This window comes from Staurois parvus, unplaced genomic scaffold (genome assembly GCF_062004578.1).
Source record: "Staurois parvus isolate SC_StPar_1 unplaced genomic scaffold, SC_StPar_1.0 ptg000834l, whole genome shotgun sequence".
In the NCBI taxonomy this organism is placed as follows: domain Eukaryota; kingdom Metazoa; phylum Chordata; class Amphibia; order Anura; family Ranidae; genus Staurois; species Staurois parvus.
Window position 1 is genome coordinate 587,476 of NW_028318630.1, and position 22,738 is coordinate 610,213.

The window sequence follows — 22,738 nt, forward strand, 5'->3', positions numbered from 1 at the left end:
CTTACCATTCTGAGAGGTTTATTTCTAATCTTAGCTATGCATTTCTAATTATTGCAATGGATATACACCTTCCCTGTCTCCATAAAGTTTGTTCAGGCGCCTGAAATGGACATGCTAATTGTGCAAGGGTACAATATTTTATCCATTTTTAGCTTTGTGCGTCTCTCTGCTAGTAAATTGTGTCCTCCATCAGCTTCTGCCTGGTAAACATCGCACCATATGCAGTGCTCGGATTCTGCTCCCTCCCCACCCTAGCTATGAAACATTCGTCACAGGTTAATGCATCTCGGAAAGCTTGTGCTGGCCTCCTGCCTCAGAACTGCATTAGTAGTGTCTCACCAATACTAATACCGGAATGTGATGGCACACATTTGAGGGGCTAATCAAACACAAAACAAGAAGGGTTTGATACATGGAAATAGCATTTTAATTTACAGTAATGATATAATGGCTGCTTTGTTGAAAACAGGAGCAAAACAATATAAAACAGCAAATGATGTGCACATGTATAAATGGATTTTTCTGAGAGCTTACCAAAAGATAGAGTTAATATTGTGGGGAGAAGCATGATGAGACTGCTTTCCTGTTCACTAATCCCACTGAAGGGCATTGCAGGAATCTCCTGCTTAGGGGACACTACCTTTAGGAAGAAGTTCATTTCCATTTAAATGAACAGTCACTTTCCACATCTTCATATGACAAAAATGCACATTTTGTAGGATATTAAGTAAAGGATTAAAGGAACCACTGCACACATTACACTTTCTCCCATTGAGAGTAATTTTATTTTGGTAAATAATCCCCCCCCCCCCCCAATTAAGCTGGCCATAGAATAATGAAAATTCAGCCAGTTCAGCAGAGACTGGCCAAATTTCAATCAGTGTCTGGTCATCCATGTTCAACAGAAGTCTATTGGCTGCAGCGGCTGATCAGTGTATTCTGACAGTGGAGAATCCTGCTGTCAGAATACAAGGTACTGGCAGGGGATGCTTCCATTATCCAACTCACTTGTGTGGATGAAGGAATCTGTTTTTTTTTTTTCATTTAGCTTGCTGGCTATAGGTAAAGTTGATCCAGGGAATATCTGATTGCCTCTCGGGGGATCAGGAAGGAATGTTTTTCCCTGCAGGAGCAAATTGGTTCTCGCTTTGCTGTGTTTTTTTTGCCTTCCTCTGGATCAACTGTGGGTATAGGATTATAACTTGTTTTTTTTTTATAGTTAAACTGGATGGACTTTTGTCTTTTTTCAGCCAGACTATGTTAAAAAAAAACGAATTATCTATGGTCAGCTTTACTGACCATAAGTGACAAGCAAGACAGTACTATAACATCCTATAAAGGAAGAAAATATAATTGTGATCGTCCACAATACAATTTTAGGTCTTTGCCTTCCACTATCTGTTTCATGTCTTGGGTCTATAAAGCAGTCTCACTTTTGAGTGCAATTTAATTTCATGTTGATGTAGATTTTATGCATAAATTTTATGCAGCCCCCAAACTGGAGTGTTCTATAAAAGTGGATAACAGAAAAGGCTGTTTCCATAGACACTAAAAATATGCTTTAATTTGTAAACTGGTTTAAAAAAAAAAAAAAAAAAAAGCTTTAGCTCCAACATTATGGTTGGAGCTAAAAAAAAACAAAACAAAGAACATTAAAGAACAACCCGAATTAAATTTTCCTGCTCCTGTCAATCGCAACGATACCACATATGTATATTTTATTTGTTGTTTGTAACAGTAGTAAGGCCCAGAAACAATACCGCGCATTTTGCTTCTTTTTTATCCTAAGACGCAAGTGACACTGATAATAATTTTAAAAAAGCTTTAAAAAAAAAATCCTGCCCAAAATTTGCTGACCTTGACCTTTGACCCTTACACTAACCTTGATCTTGGTATTTTTTTATTATCTATTTTTTTATCTATTTTTTTTAAATGTATTTATTTTTACACACATGTGTTTACTTTCTGCAATAAGATACAATGTATATCTCTGCCATTCAGAGAGCAAAAAAAAAACAAAACACAGGAGTGGGCTGCACAATGACTGATCACTGTAATAGCCAATCAGAGGCTACCACAGCGATTAGGTGACTCAGAACTGGGGTCCCGATTGTTAGTACAGCCTGGTCTTTGTGCTGGCAGCACGCTGTGCATTGCGCTCCCAACACAAAGACAGATATGCATATATGGGGCCCCATGGAAAAAAGCCCAGTTCTGCGAGGCTGCATATATGCATACGATCGTCGCTAAAGGGTTAAATAAACAAAATGTAAAACATCACCAGTGTTCTTTTTTTATGTTTTGTTTAAAAAAAAAAAAAACTCATGCCATCTTGCATCTCCAAATTGACACTGGCCATACACTGTTAGAATTTCAGGCCATTCCTGTGAATTGGTTGAAATTCCAACAGTGTGATCCTGCTGGTTTGAAAAACTTCAACTGAAAAATCTGCCTAACAGTGACTGCAGCCAATAAGTGTTTGAGTATTCTGACAGCCTGGAACACTGGCTGTCAGCATACAATAGCCAGCAGTGAAAAATGTAGCATTTAGTGTGGCTGGGGGACATCAAGTGATTTTTCTCATTCAGCCTAGTAAGTTGATATGGCCAGCTTAAGTTAGTGACTTGTGCCTGTAAAACAGTGCTTATATTCAAAACACTTTAAATACATTTTAGCATCCCATCAGACAATACTGTTACCAAAAAGTAGTAAATAAGTTAAGCATAAAAAAAAATAGAATAAATAAATACATCGCAGAAACTGTACAATTTGTGTATTGTGTATAAACGTATAGAACAAAGAACAACAGAAATGATTTCCATAAGAAAAAAAGGAAAATTGAGGTTTCATTGACTGAAGTCATCTTTCAACAATGGTAACGCCTTTCATGTCTTGCACAGAGTTTATCCTTAACCCCTTGGCGCCGGCGCCTTCCGGCCTTTTAAGGGTTTCAGAAGCTGGAGTTTTAGGGTCATGTGACTGCCGTGATTCACTGTCACGGTGGTCACATGATTGGGAAAGGTCCCGATCGAAAGAGGAGATCAAGACCTTTCCGTGAGTACCAGACATATGTACTTTCAGCACATATGTTTTTCTTAATTGCACGCAAATGTGCGGCCGCTCGGCGTCAAGGCCCAGACACCAGGAGGCTGCACATTTGCGTGCGGCCGGCGCCAAGAGGTTAAAGTATAACTAAAGGTAAAAAAAAAAAAATAACTAAAGGTTAAACATTTTTTACAAGTTTTTAATAGATTGAAAATGGAGTAGAACACCTGTTAGTTTTTATCGCAGTCTGCACCCCCATTAGAGAGTTTCACCCTCTCTATTTTTGCTGTTTACCATTAACATTGAATGTGAAAGTAAAAAAAAAAAAAAAAAAATTGGGTTGTCCCCAGAAAAGGAATACAGGGGAAATTTTCCAATGGGGACACTAGTTTTGGTGATCTTGGGGGCCCAAACGGATTCCCTTAATTTGCAGGTATTTCCTCTCACTTCCTGTTTGAGTATAGCACACGAAGTAAAGGTAAATCTCCCCAATGGGACACAGATGACAAAAAAAACTGACGGGGATTAAAACCCTCCCTTACCATATCCCCAAAAAAAAAAAGTTTTGCCATTAGTTTTACTTTAAAATTATAAGTGGATCAAGTTTTTACTTCACCAGTTTCCTACCAATTTACTGAGCAGTTTCTCAAGTATTTATTATATACTGTAGACGTGAACTAGAAGCTATAATTGGCCTTTGAAATTTGAAAACATAACTGGTGATTTAAAAAAAAAAATTAAAAAATTGGGAAAATATAACAAAACCAGAAATTCATACAGAGGAAGATATTTAGTAACCAACAGCTGTGTGTGAATTATCTGGTAAAAACTACAGCTGGCTGAAATGAAAAGCCCACTTTAGACCAAGTGTCAGTCTGCACTGTGTGTGTACATCTCTCACCCTCTGCAGTTTTATTATGAGGGCACACATGAAAAATTAGAGGATTGCACAATGACTTTACATTCAGTGGAACACGCTTAAATATATAACCAGTTTAAGCATCAAAAATAACTGAGCACTTATCAAGAGACACAAGTGACAATATTTCTTACAGGACAATAACTGCATCAACTAAACTGTCATGGTATTGTCACACATTTACTTAAACGTTGACCTGTCACCAACATATCAAACATATTAGATAAGACAACACATAAATAAACATACTAGACACATTGTGCGTAGCTTCTTAACAAAATATGAAGTATTACATCTCTGTTAAAAGGGGGTTTCTAGCTTACTTGAGGTTATCGGCAATGAAGAACATTAAAGTTAGGTTGTCATATCTGTACTTGAAATCATTGCTTTTTCATGGTTTCCATCCTTCTTACACATGAAAGGACAAGTTGCTTAACCAAATAGCGTTTTTCTCTGATTTCAGTTCTAGGGTTTTGTCAACACAAAACCCTCACTAATTATAAAGGTGTGTTTCACCAAGCAGTCTAAATGTATTGGTTCGTAACTTATAGTTTTAGAAAGGCTCATACTGGAACAAATAACAATACACCTTGAGGGTTAGGGACTGATGTGAATGTACAATATATATGTAAAGCGCTGCGTAAATTGACGGCGCTATAGAAGTACCTGAAATAAATAAATAAATGGATGCATTAGGCTCAATCCACTAAGCTTTATAAAAAAGGATAAGGATTTTTATTTTAGCCATATAATTGTACTTTTTAAATCCCATTGGACTGTAATTGTAACATAAGAACTATTATCCTTGTGTGTTAGCTTTGTGAATTCAGCATATTGAGTTTCCCATATTACAAGGTGGTAGATTTTTCATTTTTAAAATGGTTGGAAACAACATGTAATAAGCACAAGTCCCCCTTTTAAAAGAAAACAACCATCATCTGGATGGAAGCAATTTAACCATGACTATCAATAAAAGGAATAATCTCTTGAACTGGCAGCAGCAAACTTGCTGCACTTCTGAGATACAATTTATGACATTCTCAAATTTCAGAATGCATTTTCGGCTTTCAACACAGTCTTCGGATTGTCCGCAAATGATGTCTAATGATGCCCAACCAAACAAATTAGAAGCATTAATACTGATTGAACAAAATGAAAACATGCCTAGTACAATCAAACTTTTGCCCTCCGTGCCATGCCCTATAGTAATAGGTGTTGTATGAAAATTACAACAAGGCAGTTTTTCAAAACTTAATAAACATACAGCCTTCTAACAACAGTAGGGCCTAGGATCAAATTCCTAAATTCTAGCAGGAACGTGAACTATATGACCAACTTTCCTATCCTCTGAACATGCATTTAGAGGAATGATACCCAGTTAGGGCATTTCCAATTAAGTTTATTGCTCCTCTTTGGCTCTGTAACTAAGGAATATGCTGTCTGCTTTGCACTGGGCCTACATTTAATAACATTCATGCAAAATGTGAACTAGAATATGTGCATTCCATTACAATCTCCAACATGGCAATGCAATAACCTTGGAGACTGTGCTACAGGCTCATGAAACTAAACTCCCTCTTTACAACACACGTGACCAAACATTTGACTAAAATATACAACTTATGTAATAATCATCATTCCTTATATAATTTTGGGTCTACACTTTTCTCACAGTTTTGGTGTTAAGTAAAAAATTAGGGTAAAATGCTTCGTTTAAAAGAAGCTGTATTTGGAAAATTATACATCGCTGATCTCTTTCCAAGAAAATGAGTTAAGCACAGTTTTTCCTAAAAGTAAAAGATTTCCCTGTATATACTTCCTGAGGTTTTGGAGCAGTTTTCTTTATGAAAGTCTGTTAAGTTGGCCACAAGCTGGCTGAATTTTGGGCAGTTTCTGATAAAACAGCCCAAATACGTTTTGTGGTTGGCAAGTTGACCCCACTCTAGCCGTACAGGTTTTAATTGAAAGATTAAAGGAGCTGGGCAGGAAACCATAGGCTGAACTGCGGCTGTATCCAATCAGATGCAGCTGCTGTTTAGGTATCCTGACAGCTGTCAGCACCACCTGTCAGAATACAACAGCCGCAGCTGGAAATCTGTTCATCTGTACTGTACGACGTGGATGAAGGAATCTATTAGATTGCTTTCATTCAGGTTGTAAGCTGCACAAAAATGTCTGTGTGTGTGGCCAGCCCTACAATGGGTGACTCCATTGACCTTTGCTCTTTGCGCACACGGGGGGGGGGGGAGCATTTTTGTCAAACGCATTGGCGACACAATTCAATGCAAATCAGGCTGCCTCTCACTCAGGAAAGTATATGCAATAGTTTATCAGTGTATATGCACCTCCTGAGCCTGCAATCCTGGCCAGACAACTGGAATATTTGCACAGGTTTGCAACAGATTTAGCAATCAAGATAAGGCAGAATTTTACTCCAAATGTACAATTTTAATAAGTGGTCAGTGGCAGTTTCTATTCTGTTGCAGTGCTACCTTAGAGCAGCAGAATTTATGAAATCAGCCTCAATCTGTCTGATTGCTCTGGTTAAGCATTTCCTTTTTGTGTGACAAAATTGACAAGTGTAGCCCAGGTACACCTGTCTACAGGTCACCTCTGACAACCAGCAAAATCTGAAAAGAAGGCAGGGCAACCATGCTTCAGGAAAGAGGAGTCCTAAAAGGTGCATAGAAAGGTAAAGTAAAATATAACTTGATAGAGGAATGTACAGCAAATATTAAAAAAGGGTCAACTTGGTTTTATTTCGTGTATATGAGTTATGATCTCTCTCTTTCATATAATCTTTAGCATCCTTGTTATAATGTCTAGTGAACTAGGGACGATAGCATTTAAAAGGATATCTAAACTTTTAAGGGACCAATAGCTAAAAGTAAACAGTAGTACAGGGAATATGAGAAGTAAGATACTAAATTTCCTCACACACAATCTCTGGATCTCGTATTTATAAAAAAAAAAAAGAAAAACAAAAAGAGAGACCCGCACTCTCTAATTAGCGTTTTCTAAACTACACAAGAGTTAAAAAAGGTAAATAAGATATAAATAAACATGACATAAAAAAGCTGGCGTATGGCTTTCACACACTACTAGCTCTTCCAGAGAAATTCTGCCCCCATGTTTTTTTCGTATTCTGCGAGCAATTAAACCTAATAGCATCATTCTCTCAGCTAAACAAGGAGAATGTGCCATAATATTTTGACATGCTTAACTAAAAGAGAATGGAGAGATCCCTTGGTTTATTTTGCTAGCAGTGATTTGTGCCTCCCCCTTAATCATCTGAATTACAGGTTACAGAATCCTCTCTACTACTGCAACATATTATTCAGCAGGAACTCCCTTGCTGTGCACAAGCCAACAGAAACTGTCATTCCTCCCTCCAGAGAAACAGATTAAAAATAGCATTACTAGCTTGTGCACTGGAAAGAATAAATTGAGATCAGTTCAAGCTTCGTTATAGATAAAGAAATAATGCTTGCAGTTAAGTATTGTACCTAAAGAGCTTTTAAACCTTTTGCTCAAACAGGATAAATATAATCAAAATGACTCCTTGAAGGGGGTGCTTCACCCCGTCATGGTGGATCCTCATCACCAGGCAGAATAAGGCAAGAAGCTGGTCATCTACTCCCTCTTTGATTTTCCCTTTCTCTTTTTCCGTCCATTCTCTACACCAGATTTGTGGTTCTCTGCTTTATGCACTACACCATTGGTGTAAGCTCCTCCATTTGTAATCGTTTTCCCATTCTGGACAGGTTTTCCACTTCGTGCTGATCCCTTGGGCTCTTTGTATGTCCGATAGTAGAAGTTAACAAAGAGAACTATGAAGGTGATGGCGTACACAATCAGAGCCCAATGCATCCACTTTGGAAAGGGGCAATCAATGTAGAGAGAGAGTGCAGTGTGGCCAATAGTGACATGGAACTGGACCTACAATGCCAAAACAGAACCATAAATTAGAAAAGTGTTCAATGAGGATGACCATTGTTACCTCTGTGAATGTTATGTGTATGTGTCTTTTTTTTTCTGAGATTCTTGCTCTTAACATTTTGCTGATGCTTTGTGTATTAGTACTACTTGGACTGAGAAAAAGGAAACAACCCAAAAAGCTTGTCTTCAGAATGTAAGTGAAATTAAAAAAGTATCACAAATGTATTTTTCTAAGAAATACTCATTTACAGTATTTTTCTTTATTCCCAGTATATCAAGCAGTGTATCCTGAAATACAGGCTTCATTTTGCATGCATTTACCATAACCCAAACCAAAAGAAAGTGCAATTTACCAATTGTAAAATTGTCAAGTATCGCTTCCACCAGAGATATTTCTGGAGATGTGGTCCACAAGCTGCTAACCCGTAATACAAGTACATCACTACATGAATCAAGGCGTTCATATGTGCACCAAAAAAGGCTGTAACAGATAATGTGCATAGTTAACAAAAAGTCAATTTGTGAATGAACTCACATGGTCACAAAACATCAAGAAATATATATTTTGAAAATTAAAATATACAGTGCATCTTAAAGTGATACTAAAGTCTTGTTTCTTTTTTAAATAACAAACATGTCTATACTTACCTGCTCTGTGTAGTGGTTTGGCACAGAGCAGCCCGGATCCTCCTCTTCTTGAGTCCCCCACTGGCACTCTTGGCCTTTCCATCCTGTCGGATGCCCCCAGAGTAAGCAGCTTGCTATGGGGGCACCCAAGCAGGCACGTTCCTGAGCCATGGCTCTGCGTGTCCATTCACACACACAGCCATGGCTCGGCCCCTCCCCCTCCTGATTGGCTCACTGGCTGTGATTGACAGCAGTGGGAGCCAATGGCTCCCAGTAGCCATCACTTTAGCAAGGAGGGTTTTGGAGCTAGCAGTCCTGTTCTGTAAAGCTCCATTCTTTGTTCTTCAGAAGGTAAAGGGTACATTTGAGTTCTAGGCTCTAATTTTTTGCCTGAGGTCATTCTGTATAGTTGCTTGAGGTGCACTGTGAAAAGGCAGCCTCAACTAGACCTCTGCATCTCAGCAAGCCAAAGAAAAGAAAATGCTAAAATAATCAGCTCTGGTTCCTTCCCCGTGTCAAGTGGCTGCTGCGGCAGGTAGGAGAGAACTCGTCCTCACTAACAACCAGGGAGACATGGAAGTCAGTGAGTGACATCACAACTCTACAATTCAGCCCCTTTGTCATGCTCTCAATGACACGGGAGCAAATTTTAAGTAGCATGATTATGAGCAGAGGGAAGGCAACATTTTAAAGTGTGGTCATTTTATCCCAATTTAATCTACATCCACTCAAAGAATTACTGTGCTGTGTACTCCAGAGAATTAAAGAGAAACTGACAATTCAGTTTTTGATAGATGCTATGGAGAAAAAACTTCTAATGGTTTCTTATATCTCTGGTTCTGAAATATCTGTTTGTACACTGGCTGGATCTGTGGGGAATTTTTTGTATTATCGGAAGTACAACATACAAAGCTGGGTGGAAACACCGTACACTTTAATGTGGGAAACAACTGAGCCAGAAAATGACAAAAAGATCTTATGACTGTTGTCCTTAAGAGCTATGAAACTCAGTCCAATAGGTAACAAAAAGTTTTGGGTAGATGGATCTTCCATTTCCTGTGCAAAGGCTCTATCTATTACAACCTAAGTTTTAAGCTGGCTATAGATGGTGCGATTTTCTTTTTTTCTCTCTTTCTTTCGCTCAATTCACCCATCAACACAGTCAATGTTAATGGGGGAATCGCTCCTGTGGAGCCATTGTGTTCTCCTGGCGGGGGAAAGGGTGGTGGGGGGGCAATAATCACATGTAAAACCTGACAGGCTGATCATACCCAAGTTGACCGATCGATCATCTTGGGTACATTCAGCCTGCCCATACATGGTTCGAATCTCAGCCGGTCCCTGCTGAACCAGCCGAGATTCCAACTGTCTACGGCCAGCTTACGTTGTCCTCAACTGAGAATATCCTATTTCTGTACACTGAACACTTATGTAGAAGAAAGCATTAGGCTGATAGATAAGAAAGGTGTAGTTAGGCAGTGTCAATGGTAACAGCCCCCAGATGCAGAAAGTGAAGTATCATAGAATTGAAAGAAATTAGATTTAGGGCGGAAAACCAGGGACAGAAGAGTTTTTATACACACAGCTGGCATTCTTTGAATTAGTAATCTAACAAAAACAGTAAAGTACTGTACCATGGAAAGAACATTTGCAGTTAAATAAAACCTATTACATAACATATAGAATGGGTTTGATTTACTAAAGGAAAATAGACTGCGCACTTTGCAAGTGCAGTTGCAATCATTTTCCCCAGAGCTTAGTAAATGTGGTGAAGCTTCATTTTGAAAAGAATACCCAACCAGGTGCAAGGAAAAAAAAAGAATTTTTGCTTGCGCATGACTGGATGATGGAAATCAACAGTTTCAACTCACTCACTAAGCTCTAGGGAAAAAAAAGCATACGACTGCACTTGCAAGGTACCTTTAGTAAATCAAACCCATGAGCCTCCCATGCTGCCTTGCTTCTGAAAATGCAAGTTGCCTGTCTTTCGTGCTGATTCTCCAGTCGTGACGCATGATAGATCACTGAAAAGCAGGAACTCTGATCATACTTACTGTGTTCTTAGTTCAGGCCAGTGACTCAAAAAGTACTGAAGCCAAAAAATTAGCATTACTGAAAATGATATCAGTTACAGCACTGGCTCACCCAACAAAATAAAATGCAAGCTTCGGCATAGTGGACTTCTTTAGTAAACCTCTGAAATGTTCCCCAGACCTTCTCTAACAACAAATTGCTTGATTACAAGCTGTACTGTCAAGTTTCCTGTGAAGCTTTTACATTTATTTTGTTTTCCAGGATGAAGAACACATTTAGGTTTAGAGCCAACCTACTGAAAAGTGGCATTTAAATTAGGGTGGATACAAGTGGGTTGAACCACCCATTGGCTGCTTACATTTGTTAAGATTCTATGGGACTACATCTTTGTAGCTTCCTGGGTCTCACTCCCAGAGTTGTAATTATTTGACATAATGGAGAAGACAAAAGTGGGGATGATTTTGCAGTAAAGCAATGGAGTCCCATAAAGTGGTTGTAAAGAAATGAGATATAAACAAAGCATATCCCTCTATAGCAGCAGTCACTAAATGGCGGACCACGGTCCGCGAACGGCCCCAGCAGCGCCGTCGCCCGGACTGCCAGCGTGCCAGGACAGATCCGCCGCTAAGCAGGGCGGTCATCACGGCAACATGACATCACGTGTGCGCCCCGCCCCTTTCAGCTCACTGTCTCTCCGGCTCCAGCTCCCTGCCTGAACACAAGCGTCCAGCAAGGATCCCAGCACGGCTCCTGTCTGCCCTCAAGGTAGGGTGTAGTCTTACAGGGGAACTCTGATGGGCACATTGAATGTTAAGGGGCACTCTGATGGGCACAACATAGAATGTGCCTATCAGAACGCCCCTTAATATAAATGTGCTGATCAGAGTGCACTTTAACATAAAATGTGCCCATCAGCATGCCCCTTATTTTATGTTAAGGGGCAATCTGATGGGCACATTTTATGTTAGGGGAACTCTGATGGGCACATTTATATTAAGGGGCACTCTGATGAGCACAATATAGAATATTCCCATCAGAGTGCCCCTTAACATAAAATGTATCCATCAGAGTGCCCCTTAATATAAATGTGCTCATCAGAGTGCCCCTTAATATAAATGTGCCCATCAAAGTGCCCCTTAATATAAATGTGCCCATCAGAGTTCCCATTAACATAAAATGTGCCCATCAGAGTGCCCCTTATTTTATGTTAAGGAGCACTCTGACAGGCCCATTTTATGTTAAGGGGGCAAACAAATGGGCACACTCTGTGGAAAGGGGCATCTGATGGGCACATGTGATGGAAATGGGCACTCTGATGGGGAATATGATGTAAAGGGGCACTCTGATGGGGAAATATGATAGAAAGGGGTACTTGGAGTGTAAGGGGGCACTCTGACAGGAATACCTGATGTAAGGTGGAGATGTGATGGGTTACCTGATGTAAAGGGGCACTCTGATGGGGACAACTGATGTAAATGAGCACTCTGACTGGCACACCTGATGTGATGGGAATACATGATGTAAAGTTGCACTCTGATGGCGACACCTATGTAAGGGGGCACCCTGATGGGCACACCCTATTCGGACCTCGGCCAGAAGAAAATTTTAGTGACCGGACCTCCTTGAATTTTAATTCAATACCCCTGCTCTATAGTGTGTACTTGTCTCAGTTAAGAGCAACTGGGGGAGGGGGAGATTTAATAAAGCTGGTTCACTCAGAATCTGGTACAGCTGTGCATGGTAGCCAATCAGCTTCTAACGTCAGCTTGTTCTATTAAGCTTTGGCAATAAAACTGGAAGCTGATTGGTTTCTATGCAGAAGTGCACCTTATTTTGCACTCTCCAGCCTCAGTAATAAACCCCTAAGTGTCATTTCTGTCTGCTGCTTCATTCCTCTGCTATCAACATGAATCACTTCTGACAAGTTTTCCTGACATCAAGAGAAAAATGGTGACAGGGCAGGGACCTCTACCAAATTGACAGCCTCAGCTCTGTTCCTGTGTGCTGTGTGGATGGGGGTGTGTCCCTTCCCTCCAATCTGCTCTGAGAGATCTCCTCACTGAGCTCTGCAGAGCTCTCCTCCCCTTTTTTGACAGCTCTACAAGCTTTATAAATTCAGCACTTTGAACAGATGTAGAGGACAAAATGATGCAGATAGATAGGTACAACTTCGTTTCATCTCTGTGTACCACCTGAGGCTAGTCACTTCACTGGGTATATGTGAGGGTTTACAACCACTTTAAAGGAACAAAATGATGCTGGTGATTCCACAGCCAGCACCCATAAACAAAATATCAGGAACTAGCCGTGAGCAGTATTGTGTGGAACAGAAAAGGGTAAACACTTGTGAGCCAGGATATTATAGAAGGCTACCAAAATTACAGAGATACATACATTGTCCTCCAGCGACCCACTTGATTCCAATCCACCACAAGGTAAACATTGTACAGTGGTGATACACATGGAGGAAACTAATTTGATTAAATTTCTTCCTTAGTATAAAAAATACTGTGTCAAAGTACTCCACTCCTTTAGAGACATAGTACCACCATAGAGCAGAAGCAACCTGTAACAAGTAACACAGAGAATAGTAAGTGAGAAGAGCACATAAAATCCAAATCACAAATATACAGTATATTTCAAAAATATTTTTAAAATGTAGAAGTTACTAAAATCATTCAGCAGCTTCTAATATCAGTGAAGGTAAGAGCTCCGCAACTCAATTTCTAAATCTACCCACCCACGAGTAAGTATTGCACATTCTTATATGTTCTTGTATACAGAATACTTGCAAGAGTAAAGCTAAATCCCTGTTGGACCACACAGTTTCTAGATCAGACATCCCTCATAGCTTTGTTATCAGATAGGACAACCACAAATTATCCATTTATTAATTCTTTACCGAGAATCTTCACCCAAGGAACAAACAATTAAAAATCAGCAACAACAAAGGACACTTATCTGTCCAGGGATCCCATGCTGTCCTCACCCGAGCCAGTTCTTCACCAGTCTTCAGATCCCCGGCACCAACCTCTTTAGTGTGGGAATCTGGCTCTGAATCCTTGTGGCTTCAAAGTCAGCTTCTCACTGCATATACATGAGCCGCATTGCGCTGTGTGAATGGTCCTGTAGCCTTCTGAGACCTGTGATGTGTCCCAAAAGGTAGTGGGCAGAGAAGAGGGGTGAAATTTCACTGAGACTGTCTAGGCAATCTGAGCTGAAATAGGAGTGGGTACCTATCAAAACTAGGTACCCAATCCCCCCAAAAAATGTAATGTGTCAGAAGATGTAGAGGAGGGGGTGGGAGAAAACAGAAAGAGGAACTTTCCCTTTTGGATGAAGTTCCGCTTTCAGTAGAGAAGATTTACATTTCAACTGTCCACTCAACAAAATCCCACTGTTTTAGAGAAATAACAACCCCCTCTATGTGGAAACTGACACTGTTTCTGGAGTACATGAAACTAGAACAGTCTAGAAGATGCAGAAAAAGTTTAAACATGAGGTTTTGCTGTGGGCCTCTCCCATACCTCTGTACCTAACTGCAGAAAGCTTTGAGTAATACATATATAAATGAAGGCCTAGTATCCTTCTGTATTCCTATAGATATAAATATAGCTCCAACTACTTATAACTGGCGTTTAATGCTAGACTGGCGTTAAGGTAGCACTCCAACTTGAAAGCGGTGCTTCTCCATAAGAACACATCACATTGTTCACTATGGACATCAGTCCTTCATTACACTTCATAAATCTTATTTCACTTTTGTTGTGCACCATTTCTGAGCTGGTACCACTGAGCTTGTACTTGGTCTCCACCAACCTAGTTACCTGTCATCTCACTCCCAGTGACATTGATTTGTATATTACACTTGAATTCTAGGAAGAGTGACCCATGTACGACACCCATGCTCGGGTGAGGCCTCACTCTATCTTCTGCAACTTCCAGGATGGGTCCTTGCGATGCCCCATGTCATGCATCAAACCCAGTATTGGGGTTCTGGTCGCTAGGGAAGGAGCCTAAGCATACAAGTTCTTTCACTACCAGGTCCTGCTATCATCTTTGCCAAGTCAACTTCCCGACTGGCTGAGTGCTTGTGCACTTGACATTAATATTGTGGTCATTAGCAACGGCAATATAGCCTCCTTCAAATAGCTTCACTGCATGTTAGACGATTGCACTGCATCTTCTCTGTCTCGTCTTGTCCCCTAATAAGCTCTGTTCATGTGATATGTCATACATGCATGAACCCCTTTAAAGTTGTCCTCAAGTAACTTCAGCCCAGGCCAAGTTGAATAACAAAAAACATTCTTTGCTGAAGTTGTTTTAATGTAGCAAATGAACAGTTTAACAAAGATGTCTTCGATACACACTCATGTACATAATCTTCTAAGTACCCCTTAGTTAGTCCACTGGTGCCCCTGATTGCCCCATGAGGTCGACTTACCTTAATTAGGTGAGTAAGTCCTTTTAAGTCCAAAGCATGAGTCCAAACTCTTGGAACCCTGAATGTGCTCCCTCAGTTGGGGGTTAAGTGCAAAGTAAAGGATCACATTCTTAGCAGCATGTCCTTGGATGAGGAGACCTGAACGTTCCCCGTTCAGCCACCTTACCAACTATGGTGCCCTGAGAGGTGGTCCCTCCTTTTTTAGGTGTTTGCCCCAGCAGAGGGAAGTATTTCCCAAAAAAAATAAACTTATATATAAAATCTATATATAAAATCGAGCGCAGTGTATAGGTGTAAGTACGGTAGCTGCTTGCACAAAAAGGCACCTCGGGAACCTCCAAAGTAATTGATAAAGAATGAGAGTGCAGCGCTAACCCAAATAGCGATTAAACATATGATAGACCACATATGATAGTGGATCAGTACAATGTCAGTGTAAGTTCATCAGATGTGCTGAAAATGCATACAGTCTCCAATATGTAAAGAACCAAAAGTAGTGACTTCCAGAAATGATAATAGCCAAATAATGCACTAACCAGATAGCGCATATTAAAGCGCATGGAGCATTTAAGACCTGCCCCTGGTGCTCAGCCACTGTATCACTGGAGCCAGGAGATGTCATCTATAGGGTGACCACTAGATGTCATCTATCCGGATGGAAGCTGAGTCCAGCCACTGTATTAGAGGATCAGGCGGATGTCATCTATAGGGCGACCACTAGATGTCATCCGTTCCAGGAGGAGCTGTGTCATGGATCCAGGGATGTCACTTGCAGATGTGTCCTTTGCTCAGCACAGCCCCAGGACCTTCAGAATTACAGGCTCCCCAGAAATAAAGAGCCCGTGGAAAAAGGCCTCAAATAGTGTGATATCGTTTATTAAAGTAGGTAAATAATCAGAAAAAAACTTACTAACAACGGTTCAGCTGCTCATAAACGGCCAGACCAGAGGTACATGTACACAGGATATAAATCGCTTGGCACTTCCCTGTGTACATGTACCTCTGGTCTGGCCGTTTATGAGCAGCTGAACCGTTGTTAGTAAGTTCTTTTCTGATTATTTACCTACTTTAATAAACGATATCACACTATTTGAGGCCTTTTTCCACGGGCTCTTTATTTCTGGGGAGCCTGTAATTCTGAAGGTCCTGGGGCTGTGCTTAGCAAAGGACACATCTGCAAGTGACATCCCTGGATCCATAACACAGCTCCTCCTGGAACGGATGACATCTAGTGGTCGCCCTATAGATGACATCCGCCTGATCCTCTAATACAGTGGCTGGACTCAGCTTCCATCCGGATAGATGACATCTAGTGGTCACCCTATAGATGACATCTCCTGGCTCCAGTGATACCGTGGCTGAGCACCAGGGGCAGGTCTTAAATGCTCCATGCGCTTTAATATGCGCTATCTGGTTAGTGCATTATTTGGCTATTATCATTTCTGGAAGTCACTACTTTTGGTTCTTTACATATTGGAGACTGTATGCATTTTCAGCACATCTGATGAACTTACACTGACATTTTACTGATCCACTATCATATGTGGTCTATCATATGTTTAATCGCTATTTGGGTTAGCGCTGCACTCTCATTCTTTATCTATTTCCCAAAAAAGCCTGGGAAAACCACACTAACAGAGTTAATCCTTACCTTCCAGGTAGTACCACCTCAGCAGGGCAAACACAACTAAACAGTGCTACATGGTTATTCTAAATTTAAACCATGTACTTCAACTTAAAAAGTAAAACATTTTAATAAAGCTCAACCATCTGACATCCACCTGCCTACAAGCACTGCATGGGTAATGGTCAGCACTCTTGAGCCAATTAAGACTTTGTTACTAACAAAGAGGGAAGAGCAAATTGAGGTCCTCATCAGTGTCCTGCTGCTCTTTTATTGTCCTATCACAGACTAGGATGGGTGATGGACAAAGCTGTATTACTAATGGTGACTTGGCTATGTTGTCTGGCAGGAGCTTCTGATCACAAAATAAGCTGAAATAAAGTTACAGGGCTCTTTATAGGCAAGACAGATCACATAATATGAATTTACGTGATTTATTTATTTTATGTTCATCTTAAAGTCTCAAATGCTCAATCTTGGAGTCACCGAGAAAAAAAAAGGATGTAAAGGCCCTGCAATATCATTTTTGGGGGAAGCTTTGCCTTCAGTGTTCTACAACATATATATTTATTAGAATTATCTTCTTTTTCACTTTGTAAACCTGACATTATAATATATAATGGTCATGCAGATCTACAAAAGTTCCATAGCGAAAACTACTACGGCATGAACAAAAAAAAAAAAAAAAAATCATCACACAATGTTCTAAGACACTAATCAAATCAAATACTTACTCTGACTTCATTCTCATCATCAGAATAATCTACAGTTTGACATATGTAACTGTATCCTGCTGATCTGGCTCCTAAAAATAGCTGCAAGATAAAAAAAAGATTCACAATCAGACATCCTATGAGTTGGTGCAAAGACTGCTCCAGAATGCAGTGACCCACAACAGTACAGTTTGCTGTAGACACAATGGAAGTCTAGCTGCTTACTGTGGTGTCTGTATTCTGCACACCACTCTAGCAACTGAAAGGGAAACAGTTATATCCAAGAGACAAAAACATACAGAATGTCTATATGAACTATAAAAAGAGAGAAATAAAATAACAATAACAAAACAAATTAAAAAAGAAAGAATTTTAGAAGCCACAACTCAATCACTACTACTCTAACATTTTCTTTCATCTGTGGGCACTCTTTTGGTGAGATCTTTGCTTGAAGTTTTCTGCCTGCATATCTGCTGTGTTAATTATGAGGGGTCCTGCTATCTCTGCTGGATCTTTAAGTTAATTGGAGTTTGTTCACACTATGTATGGTGACCTGTGTTGTTCTGTATTGGAAAAACACAGGTCACCACTAGGGTGCATGGAAAACCATTGTTTTCTATGTGCCACATTTACACCACAATGCTGGTGTGATGGGCAATCAGTGCAAAAAAAATGCGGCACGTCTCCATTTTTTTGACAGCGCACTGGATGGCATTGCATATCACCAAACAGCAGTGCAACGCGCTATGCTGCTATGCAGTGACATGAATAAAATGTCACTATGTGACACTTCAAATGAAGTGAAACAAGAACAAAATTAAGCAGTGTAATGCACTAAAATCTGGACTGCACTGCAATTTACCGTTCTGGCTAGCGTAAAACTAGCCATAACATTATGCAGAATGCAACAAATGTTGAAACACACAAAGGTTGATGGGAACACCCAAATCTCCCAGATAGGAGGGGAACAGTACTGGGAATTAGAGCTGTCGGAATATGCAAGAAACTGAAGAAGCCAGTGGTTGATGAGGCACCCATAACTAAGTTATCTCTTTCGGGTAGACATGTACAATTCGTTATGTTACAAATTGAAATTCAGATGAAAGTTTTGTTATTCGGAGATTTGGATGTACCCGAATATCCAAATCACAATAGTAACGAATTTCTAAAAATCAAAATAAATTATAACGAAACAAATTATCCGAATTTGAAAACGAATTTGAAATTGAATTCGAAGCGGAAACATATTGCAATAAATACAGTAAGGTATAAAAGTGAACTAAGATGATGATTCCTACTTAGGCTGCTTTATAGAATAGAATAAAATAACAGAATAGAATAAAACAGAATAGAGTAATATAGAATGGAAAATAAAAGAATAGAATACAATATAATAGAAAAGAATGGAATAAAATAGAACAGAACAACAGAATATAAAGGAATAGACTATGCAAGAACTGAATAGAAAATAAAAGAATAGAACATAAAAGAATAGAAAAGAAAAAATAGAATATATTAGAATAGAATAAAATAGAAACAATATAGCTGTATTCCAAAATTTGAATTTCAAATAAATAGAATAAAATAGAAAGAATATAGCTGCCTTCCAAATTTCAAATTTTAAATAGAATAAAACAGAAAGAATATAGCCGTCTTCTGAAATTTTACTATCAAACAGAATTAAATAAATAGAAAGAATATAGCTGTCTTCCAAAATTAAAATTTCAAATAGAAGAGAAAAGAATAGAATAGAATTGAAAAGAATAGATTGAAATAGAAAGAAAATAGCCGTCTTCTGAAATTCTAATTTAAAATAGAACAGAAGAGAAAAGAATATAATAGAATAAAATAGAAAGAATATAGCTGTCTTCTGAAATTATAATTCAAAATGGAATAGGAGAGAAAAGGAAAGAATATAACAGAATAAAATAAAAAGAATATAGCCATGTTCCAAAATTCAAATCATTTGGAACATAAGGGATATACAAAACTAATTCCGAAAATGAATCATTCTAACAGAACAAATATGACAAGACGAAATTGTTAACTTAACAAACGAATCCGAAACAAATTTTTCCGCTGTGCACATCTCTACTTTTGGGTGGATAGTCCTTTTAGAAACTAAAAGCAAGGCCTGTTGCACAGATTGAGGTCTTTTAAAATCCTGATGTACGTCAGCTTCTCTCTCCAGAATTGAAGGACAGGATACAGCTGAGTGGTCACAGCCTAATCCATCACAGACCTATTATAGTACACAGAAAGCTAGTGTGCTTTAGCCGCTGCGGTTCAGCAAGTTATCACAGTTAAGAGTAACGTCCCCAAAACTGGATGAGTAAATGTAGCGGCTACATGCACAGTAGCTTATCTAACAACACTCCTCATTTTCAATATTTCAGCCTAGCATTGTGTGACTAAGGGGTAACATACAGTGGATTACTTTTTTTTTGATCAGCCAGCAGACTCTCCGCTGTCAGAAAACACAGATGAGCAGTTGCAGCCGGCTGATGAAGAAAGGTTTTCCAACAAGCCCGTTTCACAAAAGTTAATCTAATGATCGATATATGTCAACAGGCATGGACACACATGGATTGAAATTCAGCCAGTCCCTGCTGAACCGACCAAATTTCGATCCATCAATGCCCACCTTAAGTGAATTGGCCAGTATAACTGAATGGCCAGAGAGGACGTGTCCCAGAGTCCTCAGATTCTCTGGCTCTAAACCCATCCCTGTCCACAAATAGGCCAGAGTACTGTATGGGACTTTACAAAGAGATAACATGCAGTACTTTTTCTCAGTGCACTGTGCCTGCACACCATTGCAGTGCAGCGGTGTGAACCAGGCACATAGGAGGGACTGTGCTGGAAAAGCCACCCAACGCAGTCCCAGCACATCTGGTTTGAACATACCTTAAAGCGGAGTTCCACCTAAAAAAAAAAAAATAAAAGTCAGCAGCTGCAAAAACTGTAGCTGCTGACTTTTAAATTACCGCCATCTGTCCCTCGGTCCAACGGTGCCCTCAACACCACTGGTTTCACTGGCTGTCTTCTCTCCCTGGCACCGGCATCTTCAGTGTGGGCACATACGTGAGAAGCGCTGCGCCTTGTGAATGGCCCCGTAGTCTTCAGGGACCTGTCACGTGTCCCAGAAGACTACGGGGGAGGGAGGCGCAGGCGATCACAGCGGAAGTGGGAGCGGGTACCTGTCAGATTCGGGTACCCGCTCCCCAAAGGTGCCAATCATTAATGGGGAGCGGGGGACAAAGGCTTAAAGCGGAACTTCCCCTTTTGGGTGGAGCTCCGCTTTAAGACAGCAAGATTGCGTAGCAGATTCCTATGAGCCAACTTCCTACTGCCATGGCTTCAAGAATCTTTGCCACTTGGCTAAATGGACCTGTCCCAGCCACTAGCAATACTGAGCAGTCTTTAAATACCATGACTGCAAGCAAGGCAGTGGTTCCTTATACAAAAAAGCATGTAAACACTCATTTTTGAATACAGACTGTAGCTTTTCATACCATTATTGGAAAATAATATAATAACAAAATTGTTAATTCAGTTTAGGAGCTGCAGACTATATGCTGACTAAGGTTATAGCTAGTTATAAAATACACATAGTTATAAGGAATTCCTACATAGGGGCACTGTGTATGGGGAAACTATAACAGCACTGGTCCTATAATGAAACTAATGAAATAATCTAACCTCTTTAAATATAAAGAAGTTCAGGATCACCATCCCAAAGTTGTAGGCAATCAACAAGTAGCGTAATTGGAAAGGTTCTCGATTCTTCATGAATTTGGGGCCCAGCCATACAATGAGGAGATAGAGAGTGCTGATAGCCAGTGTTGGCAGTGGAGATTGCATCAGTGGCCATTTTTCAACGCGTTTATCTGTTGAGAGAAGAAAATATGCATTAGTTAACATTCATTGTAACATCAAATATCAAAAATAAAATTTTAAAGTGGTAGTAGACAACAGCCTTTGAAGACAAATCCCCTGCAAGGCAATGGCATAATGTGCTAGTATGTATTGCATATTAGCACATTATGAAATACTTACCTTAGAACAAAGCCCTCCGGTGGTAAAGCGGTAGGTAAAACGTGACGTAAATTGACGGCGCTACATATGTACCTGTAATTAATAAATAAATAATAATACTTTCAGTCTTTTTGCCAATACTCTTTGTAATTTATTGTCTTGTAGTAGAATTGGCCAGTGTGTTAATAACTCTATTGATCACTCTACGTTGGTCGTTATATCCAGTGGAAAAAACAACAGTGTTTTCCACAGTATCCAGGGAAGCATTATGTTTGTAAGGTACAATACTCTAACATTAGTTGCAATGTCAGACAGGGTGCCCCCCTTCCCTTTCTTTGGTGCACAACCAACCAACACCGCAGCTAGCAAGTAGATAACAACCATATAAAAAAGGACAATAAATTACATCACAAGTCCAATGAACTGTTTTTCACCCCTTCACAAACAACGGAAGCCAAAGAAAAGAGCATCTCTTGGTCAGCCAACACTAGCTCATATGCCTCTGTCTTTAAAGAGTATTTTTATAAGCCATTTTCGGTCCCTTCCACACGGGGCAGACTTCATTGCAGTTTGCTTGTTCAGCGGGGGATCCGTCCACGCATCCCCGCTGAGCAGGTGAATGAGTGGCCCATGTCCACTCTGCTTATGCATTATGGACATGGACCCAGCACTCTCTCCTCTATGGGCGATTGGATGTAAATGGACTGCCTGTCCGTTTACACCTGACTGCCATCTGATCCAATCTACTAGACCAGGGGGTCTCCAAAATTTCAAAACACGGGACCACTTTATTGTCCTTCAGACCCCCTTTAGGGGGGTTGAACTGTAGCCATTGAAAGTATAAAAGTTCCCCACATCAGGGAAAAAAACAATGACCCATCATTGGTGTTGGTGAGAAGAATTGTGCCCCATTGTTGGTGTCAGTGGGAGGAAAAACACCCCTTCAGGAGTGTCATTTGGGGGGGAGATTATGCCCCATTGTTGGTATCTGTGTATAAAATAGTGCCCCAAGGGCCAGATAAAAGCAAGCAGAGGGCCGCATCTGGCCCCTGGGATGCAGTTTGGAGACCACTGCACTAGACAGATGGGGAACATCCCCATCTGTCTGTGTTTAGCATATCGGATGTAGGCGGGTGTAAATGGACACATGTCCCTTTACACCAGCTGCTCCATAGAGAACAATTGAGGGTCCGATCAGGTCCCCCTGAAAAATGGACAGGCAGACCCGATCAGTCCGCCTGTGTAAAAGGGGCCTTCTTCAGTACACATACAAATATTACAACAAAAATGTCACTTTTTGCAGACAGAACCACAAATTATTACACAAAATAATTACTAGACAGCCAATAAGCACA

General features: G+C 40.1%; 1 protein-coding gene across 1 annotated transcript in view; it reads right to left on the reverse strand.

Moving 5' to 3' along the window:
* Window positions 1-404: 404 nt before the first annotated feature.
* ELOVL4 (ELOVL fatty acid elongase 4) overlaps window positions 405-22,738 on the reverse strand; it is a 51,361-nt gene continuing 29,027 nt past the window's right edge. Inside the window, exons 2-6 of the mRNA XM_089655348.1 lie at window positions 21,048-21,235; window positions 17,367-17,447; window positions 12,959-13,130; window positions 8,257-8,384; window positions 405-7,903 (exon numbers count right to left, since the gene is read on the reverse strand). Coding sequence (XP_089511474.1) covers window positions 7,598-7,903; window positions 8,257-8,384; window positions 12,959-13,130; window positions 17,367-17,447; window positions 21,048-21,235 — 875 coding nt within the window. The 3' untranslated portion in view covers window positions 405-7,597. The remainder of the gene's footprint in view (window positions 7,904-8,256; window positions 8,385-12,958; window positions 13,131-17,366; window positions 17,448-21,047; window positions 21,236-22,738) is intronic.